Source organism: Nicotiana sylvestris, chromosome 7 (assembly GCF_000393655.2).
Source record: "Nicotiana sylvestris chromosome 7, ASM39365v2, whole genome shotgun sequence".
Classification (NCBI taxonomy): Eukaryota; Viridiplantae; Streptophyta; class Magnoliopsida; order Solanales; family Solanaceae; genus Nicotiana; species Nicotiana sylvestris.
The window spans coordinates 15,661,161-15,670,050 of NC_091063.1; the positions used below are offsets into that span (position 1 = coordinate 15,661,161).

The following is an 8,890-nucleotide window of genomic DNA, read 5'->3' on the forward strand; positions in this document are numbered from 1 at the left end:
ATTTGCTTCAACATCTCCAATAATTTCTTATACTGCTCATCTTTCTGATACTTGGCCAATCTCTATGGGAATGGTGCTGGAGGTCGTTTTTTCTCTGTGATTTGAGTTTTATCTTGCTCATGTACTACTTCTACTGTCGCTTCTTATGCTACCTCAGTCTCCTTCGCAACCTCTTTTTCTTTGCTGGTGTTCTCTTGTCCATGTTGTACCGTCACCTCAGTTAACCCTGTTGAATCATCCATCTCAATGGGTACTGTCATAAGTGTTTCAGTAGGTCGGCTTTCACGAGCAATTTTTTGCTCCAGATCTAGGTCTTTACCATTTCGTAGACTCACTGCCATATTTCGGGCCCTTCTCTTTTGGATTGATTTATGTGTCTGCAAGTAACGTCCCTTGGGGACGATTATTTAGACCCATCAAAATCCGTCCTAATTGAATCTCAATACCCTTTATCGCTGATTCATGTAAGTCTACTCTCTCAGTTATTTTTCCAGTGGACCTAATCAATTGTTGCAGCATTCCCTTAAGTTCAGCAAACCATCATCTTGTCTCACAATCTGTTGTTGTTAAGGTTGTTGATAAGCCTAATGCTGATTTTGGTGGTTGTAACCCTATTGCCTTTGGTAAGGCACCACTTGACCCTGTGGTCGCATAGCTCCAGGAGTGTTGTTGTTATTGTACTACTACTGTGCTGGTTTGTATTGTTGATTATGCTGACCCCAAGTCTGACCACCTTGCCTTTATCCCCCATAGTTGGCCACATAGTTCATATCTTCCTGATATTACTGGTTGTCACCTTCTGCACTCCGCGAGCAAATATATGGTTGGTTAATGCATGGTGTACATAAGCCCCCATTAGTTACGTCAATTATGTGCATTGCTGCTTCTAGCCTGATTCATCTATCTTTTTGGTAAGGATACTTATTTGCGTCATTAGAGTGGCCATATTTTCAGCTATGGAATTGTTTGGGTCCAAAGCCACTGAATGAACTACATGAGTGATTGTTGAGTCTCTTGTCATCCATCTTGAGTTTTGGTCCATCTTATCAAGTAGGATCTTGCTTTCTCTGAATGTTTTGCTCAAAAATGCCCCACCTATTGAAGCATCAACATTGGCCTTTAAGCTGTCTGTCAATCCCATGTAAAACCTTTACCCTAACATCTGCTCCGGAATTACATTATGTGGACACTTAACCAGCATACCCTTGAGCCTCTCCATGTTTCTTGTAATGTTTCTATTGGTTTCTGCTCGAAGCTCAATATCTCATCAATTTGGATAACAGTCTTATTAGGTGGGTAGAACTTGTTCAAAAATTGCTTGACTAATTCCTCCCAAGTAGTGATGGAGTTTATGGGGAGTGAATTAAGCCAAGTCTGAGCCTCTCCCGTCACTGAGAATGGAAACAATAATAGCTTTATTGCTTCCGGTGTCACATTAGGTTGCCTTTGCATGACACATATTGATAGGAAATTCTTCATATGCTGCTGAGGATCTTTAATGTATGACCCTGAGAACAGTCCCTTGTTCTGCAACAAATATAGCATGTTGTTTGTGATATGAAATAATTTTGCTTGTATCTGAGGGACTGTAATTGCGGTTGCTAGGTTTTTGGTGGTGGGTTATGCCTAATCATACAATACCGCTTCTGGCACAAGAGGCACCACACCCTAATTGTTCGGGTCATTCACATTGTCTACTTCATCTGCCATGTCTGGTTTGATTTGTTCTGTTGAGTTCTGTTGCTATTTGCCCTTCTTGTTTGCACGATTCAGTGCCTTGAAAACTTTCTCAGGATTTGATAGTGCTTCGAACAATTCTCCAGTTCTTGAGGAGTTTCTAGGCATTCACCTGTAACACCCAAGACTACAAACGTTAGAATTTCAATGTATTTAGTTTAACTTGAAGAAAATTGACTACACTAAGAATTTTTAGCACTTCTTTTAGATGCAATTAATAATACCGTTAATTCCCCAGCAACCACGCCAAGATTTGATCATGTCCAATTATGTCTTATAAAAAAAGACTAAGTGGTCGTTATAAATATATTCCGGTTAATAAGTCCGGAGTCGAATCCCACAGGGAATTAACCTATTAAGCATAGCTACTAGACTCGCACAAATTCATGCAATCAATCTTCAGAAATATTTAAGTAACGAATTGGATGTTTACTAACTAAATATTAAGTGATGAAAATGTAATAAATAATAACTAACTACGAATGGGTTGTAGACAAGAATTGGAATGATCTAAGGTTGTGATTTCCCCTATTATCGGAATCCTTTCCTTTACGTTTTCTATAAATTTTCCTAAGTCTTCTATACCGATCATGAGCACTATGATGTCATAACTCTCTCCCAAGTAATTACCATAATATACTAGACATATTCTCCCGAGTTACGTTAGCTAGCTTTAAGTACAGCTCACTCAGATCGCACCAAGGTTTCGTTATCCCTAATCCCACCTTTAAACCCTTCGTATTGATCCCTCATATACGTTAGGAGTGATATTGTTCAAGAACTACCTACATATGCACTCACTCTCGAGTAATACATACTAAATATGCATAGTTAATTGAGGGCCCTTCAATCAACAACAATAATAATATAGTTGAACAAAAAGACAAAATACTACGGCAAACTTATATTAACGTAACAAGAAAATCATCCTCCAATAGGTTCCATCAAAACCCTACATTAAGAGTTTAGCTACTCATACTCATAGTAACAATATCCAAAATATTTTGCATAATTAAAATACAAAGTAAGGATGAAAGGATGTAGAAATCAACGATTCTAACTCCCAACGGTTGTTCCACGAGCTATCCTTCCTCCGGTTGCAAAAGTCCTTCAAAGTGGCATTTTAGGTCTATTTATATGTGTAGGAAAAGACCTAAACGTGTAGGTCAAATCCTAGTCAAATCGGGAGACAAAATAAGTCTTCAAAACTCGAAATGGATCTCGCCCGAGACCTGGTGTTGCCAGGTATAACACATGGTGGACCTCATCCCAAGCTTGGTGTCGCTAGGCATAATGCTTGGTTAAGCCTGCCTCTGCCTTGCCTCGCCAGGTCTCTCGCCAACTACAAGCCTGGCGTCGCCAGGTATATCGCCAGCTACAAGCCTAGCGTCACCAACTTCCCTTATTCAACTGCTCTCGCGCACGCTTTCGACTTGTAAGTATCTTTTTTTTCTCTACTTTCATCTCCAATTAACCTACACATAAAATGGACCCTATTACACGCAAATAAATTATAATTTATCATCAAAGCGTATAAAATTCAAGGCGAATAATGTGCTAAACCATGCAATATAGCCACACATCAGTAATCTAGAATTAGAGAACGTAAGTACTTGTTACACCCCGTGCGTCCCAAGGTGACGTATAATCAATATGAGACTTGTTAATAATGATTTAAATGAGTTTAGATTCATAATATGGCCATATATGATCTTTGTATAGAAAATATAAAGTTTGGAAAAAATCGGATTTATGTTACGGAAAAACCGACTAAGGATTTGCCTTGTACGGAGATTTTTGAGAAATAAATTTCGTGTGCTATATGAGGTATTTTTGAAACTTATGTAATTAAGTGTCTAAATATCAAGAAATGTTGATAAATTGGTTTTCTAATAGTTAGAACTCACGGGACGGTGATTGGAAACCGTGAGTTCGATTTTTTCCACTTTTAGTAAACTGTTTTGTAGTCCATTTGTGTTGGCCTATTTTGTTGCTGATATATGGAGATTGGAAGGATAAAAAGGCTTGGAGAAATGCCACATATGGTAGGGTAGTAGGTTTGTCGCTCGTCGTTGCATTTTCAGGCTAATTGATAAGTTGTTGATTGGGTGTGTTATGGTATATTTGGGGTTTTTGCTGTATTGAAGGTTCCAAATTGTAATTAGATTGGTTTTTATGCTGATTGTATTGTGTTTGTATCTCGCTTATAGTAGGCTTGAGGTAGTAGTAAAATCAGGGGAAATACTTCCCGTTTTATTTTAGAATCGAGTTACGTTTGAGATACGTAATACACTAGCGCCATCTATGTCGTACATGTATTTCTTTGTTATAGGGTTGGGCACTAGTTATCATAATCTTGTTGTGGATTTTCATTGATGACTTGAGGTATGTTAAGGCTATCACTCCTTTCCTTTTGGCATGATCTATATGATACAACGAAACGAGCAAGCACACAACTTTCACAAATGATTCTATTCTTAGAAGTACTTGAGTTGCCTATGTTCTGGATTCCCCATATATCCTATTATAATATCGTTTGTTCATGGGTCTCATGACGTTCTGAGAGATCTTATTGACTTACTTCATTATGCATTGCATCCATTTATATATGTATATTGATCCATGACCAAATGGCGTTATATATGCGTATAATATATATATATATATATATATGGGGTATGGGGCAAGTCTATGGCGTTATATACGCACCACCACCTAATCAGCTGGTATACATTTATGATTTCACCCACAGAGGCTAAGATGATATGATGGGATGCCCTCAGAGGCTTGATGATATTATCTACGCATATACATATGCATGACATGACATTTATATGCATATGCATGACATTATAAATGTTTCATGATTCACAGAGCTATTCAGACTTACAGGTTGAGTCATTTACTCCATGTTTCTTTCATGTCTTTTATATACTGATTTTTATGCCTTACATACTCGTACATTATTCGTACTAACGCCCCTATTACCTAGGGGCATGCGTTTCATGCCCGTAGGTGTAAGTAGACATGTTGACGATCCCCCTTCTTAGGATCCTTGCTCAGCGAGAGTTGGTATGCTCCATTTGATCCGGAGCTGCTATTGAGTTTTGGTATGATAATTTTGTACACATATGGGTATGATGAGGCCCAGTCCCATCCTTTATATAGTGTACTCTATTAGAGGTCTATAGACATTTATGTGTAGTTAGATAGTATGTGTCCTTGTCGGCTCGCCCTGTCGTATTCCGTATATATATGTATATATGTCTTTTGGGCATGTTTTTCGGCGTATGTTATTCACATGAATCAGTATTTTATTAACATGCGTTATGCATGACCTACACTTATTTCATGTTTATATCTTAGACGTATGCTTAGGGGTGTTCGATAGGTAGAACTCGGGCACTCGTCACGCCCCATCGATTTGGGTCGTGATAAAAGTGGTATTAGAGCAGTTCCATCCTAGGGTTTTCTACAGATCGTGTCTAGTAGAGTCTTGTTTATGAGTGTGTTGTGCATCACACTTATTAATAAGAGGCTGCGGGACATATAAGATGTTATCCTCCCTTTTTATCTTAGATCGTGCGATATGAGGATTCATTTTCCTAATGATATGTTCTGTTTTCAGCAATGCCCAAGAAGGCTACAGCTACCCAAAAGGGAAATCCCGTGGCTGATGAGACTACAAGTCGAGTGCCATGAGTTACCAGGGCTCGGGGATAGTCTCATAGTGAGACTCCATCTCAGACTTCACATACCCTGCCCTTTCTAGAGGAGATCTGAGGGGCACCAGCTCCAGTACCCGCTCCAATACCCCCAACTCCTCAGCCAGATGTACCGGGTCAGGAGATGAGAGATGTTATTCAGCTATTAACTCGATTAGTGGGTGCACAGGCTCGGCGCCAGGAGGTAGGTATTGGCCATGTAGATAGGGACATCTGTGCGAGGATTTATGATTTCATTAATTTGGACCCTCTGATATTTATCGGAGCAGACCCGAATGAGGACCCTCAGATATTTATCAATAGGATGCAGAGGACCTTGAGGGTAATGAAGGCCACTGCGACTGAATCAGTTGAGCTAGCTTCTTATAGACTTTGGGATGTTGCAATTAATTGGTACGAGTCTTGGGAGTTGTCTAGAGGTGAGAATGCCCTTCCACCAGTATGGCAAGAGTTTACAGAGGCTTTTCTTCGTCATTATTTGCCACCAGAGCTTAGACGAGCTAGAGTTGATAGGTTCTTAACCCTTCGACACGGTAATATGAGTGTTTGGGAGTATAGCCTTCAGCTTGATTCTTTGGCTATGTATGCTCCCACTATTGTAGCTAAGATGGAGGATCGGGTTCACTGGTTTGTGATGGGGTTGGAGCCGCACCTGCTTAATAACTGTATGTCGGTCTCAATTCATCCAGGCATTGATATTTCTCATATTTAGGTATACGCTCAAGGTGTAGAGGAGCATAAGCAGAAGTAGAAGGCCGATCGTGAGCATGATAGGGGCCAGAGTAAGAGAGCGAGATCTTCAGGTCCTTCTGGTGAGTTTCGAGGTGGTCAGAGACAGTAGTACCCGAGGTATCCAGCCCATCCATCGGCTAGTGCACCCTCTGAGTTTGTTGGTAGGAGATTTGATTGTTCCACCTATCCAGGGCCCAGTCAGAGTTCCAAGGCCTTTAGTTCTTAGTATAGGGGTGAGTCAAGTCAGATGAGGCCACCCTTGCCACTATGTTCTCAGTGTGGTAAGCAGCATGCCAGACAGTGCCTCGTGGGGTTGGGTGTTAGTTATACTTGTGGTTATCCAGGCCATGTTATGAGAGATTGTCCGACGAGAGGTGGTGTAGGTATAGTTCAGCCAGCGGGATCTGTAGCTGGTTTGTCATCATCAGTACGCTTCCCTAGGCAAGGTTCACAGGCACCAATCGGTCGTAGTAGAGGCAGAAGTGGAGCATCTAGCTTGAGCGGTCCTTAGAACCGCATTTATGCATTAGTGGGTCGACAGGATCAGGAGTCATCACCTGATGTTGTTACATGTATATTATCAGTCTCATAATATGATGTATATGCATTAGTTGATCCAGGATCCACCTTATCGTATGTCACTCCGTTTGTTGCTAGCAAGTTTGGGATAGAACTTGAGTTGATTAAACCTTTTGAGGTGTCTACACCTATTGGGGATCCAATGATAGCTAGACGGGTATGTAGAGATTGTACAGTAGTAGACCTGATTGAGCTAGATATGGTAGAATTTGATGTTATAATGGGTATGGATTGGTTGGCTTCTTGTTATGCTAACGCTGATTGTAGATCAAAGATGGTTAGATTTCAATTTCTAGGGGAGAAACTTCTAGAGTGGAAAAGTAACACTGCATCGCCGAAAGGTAGGTTTATTTCCTATCTCAAGGCAAGGAAGATGATCAGAAAGGGCTATATTTATCACTTAGTTCGGGTACAGAACGTGAAAGTAGAGTTACCGACCCTTCAATCTATCTCTGTGGTTAATGAGTTTCCCGATATTTTTCCCAATGAGCTTCCAGGCCTTCTGCCAGAGCGGGATGAGTTTTCTATTGACACATTACCAGATACTCAGTCGATATCTATTCCTCCTTATAGAATGGCACCTGCAGAGCTGAGAGAGTTGAAAGAACAACTGAGGGATTTGCTTGAAAAAGGCTTTATCAGACCCAATACATCACCATAGGGAGCACCTGTGTTATTTGTGAGAAAGCAAGATGGTTCCTTGCGGATGTGTATTGATTACAGATAGTTGAATAAGGCAAAGATCAAGAATAAGTATCCGCTCTCGAGGATTGATAATTTATTTGATCAGTTGCAGGGTGCCAGGTGTTTCTCGAAGATAGACTTGAGGTGGGGGTACCATCAGGTAAGGGTTAAAGAGAAAGATATTCTGAAGACAACATTCAGGACCAGATACGTGCACTTTGAATTTCATGTTATGTTGTTAGGCTTAACCAATGCCCCAACAATATTCATGGACTTGATGAACCGTGTGTTCAGGACCTTTCTAGATCTGTTCGTGATTGTATTTATAGATGGTATTTTGGTTTATTCTCGTTTAGAGGCTGAGCATGCAGATCATTTACGTACTGTGCTTAGAGTTCTACAAGAAAGGCAGTTGTACACAAAATTCTCTAAATGTGAATTCTGGTTGAGTTTTGTAGCTTTTCTTGGACATATTATTTCATATGAGGGTATCCGTGTTGATACACAGAAGATTGAGGCGGTGAAGACTTATCTTAGACCCACGACACCGACGGAGGTTCGCAGATTCCTGGGTTTGACAGGTTATTACAGGAGATTTGTGGATGGCTTTTCTACTCTTTCAGCACCATTAACAAACTTGACTCAGAAGGCAACTAAGTTTCAGTGGACTGATGCTTGTGAGCGGAGTTTCCAGACATTGAAGGACAGATTAACTGTAGCACCGGTTCTGACACTCCTAGAGGGTAGCGATGGTTATGTTATCTATTGTGATGCTTCGAGTATTGGATTGGATTGTGTACTGATGCAACATGGTAAGGTTGTAGCTTATGCTTCTAGACAGCTAAGAAAGCACGGGAAGAATTACCCAACCCATGATTTAGAGTTAGTTGCGGTGATCCATGCACTAAAGATATTGATGCACTATTTGTATGACATCCATGTTGATATATATATATATATATATACGGATCATAAGAGCCTTTAGTATGTCTTCAAGCAAAAGGAATTGAATTTACGTCAGAGGCGATGGTTGGAGCTACTGAAAGACTATGATGTTGATATTTTATACCATCCAGGGAAGGCGAATGTAGTAGCCGACACCCTCAGCCGTAGATCTATGGGTAGCCTATCATATTTACAGCTAGAGAAGAGTGAGATAGCCTGTGAGATTCATCAGTTAACTAATCTTAGAGTTCGATTACTAGATTCAGGTGATACCGGAGTTACTATCCAGGACACGACAACATCCTCTTTAGTAACTGAAGTGAAGGAACACTAGTATGAGGATCCTGTGCTAGCTCATTATAGAGATACAACCCCTCAAAAGGAGAAGACACCATTTGAGATTACAAGAGACGGAGTCCTCAGATATCAAGGTCGATTATATGTTCCTAATGTGGCAAGGCTGTGCCAGCAGGTTATGGGAGAAACAT

General features: G+C 40.5%; 1 protein-coding gene across 1 annotated transcript; it reads left to right on the top strand.

Moving 5' to 3' along the window:
• The first annotated feature begins 5,586 nt into the window (after positions 1-5,586).
• On the top strand, positions 5,587-7,434 carry LOC138872776 (uncharacterized). Its single transcript, XM_070151192.1, has 2 exons — positions 5,587-6,127; positions 6,806-7,434. The coding sequence occupies exons 1-2, from the start codon at positions 5,587-5,589 to the stop codon at positions 7,432-7,434; spliced, it is 1,170 nt and encodes a 389-aa protein (XP_070007293.1).
• Positions 7,435-8,890: the final 1,456 nt, after the last annotated feature.

Excerpts from the sequence above, each read along its gene's own strand:
- LOC138872776 (XM_070151192.1), top strand. The coding sequence starts at position 5,587 with ATGAGAGATGTTATTCAGCTATTAACTCGATTAGTGGGTGCACAGGCT. Across the intron at positions 6,128-6,805 it reads GCCGCACCTGCTTAATAACT|TTGATCCAGGATCCACCTTA; the intron begins GTATGTCGGTCT and ends TATATGCATTAG.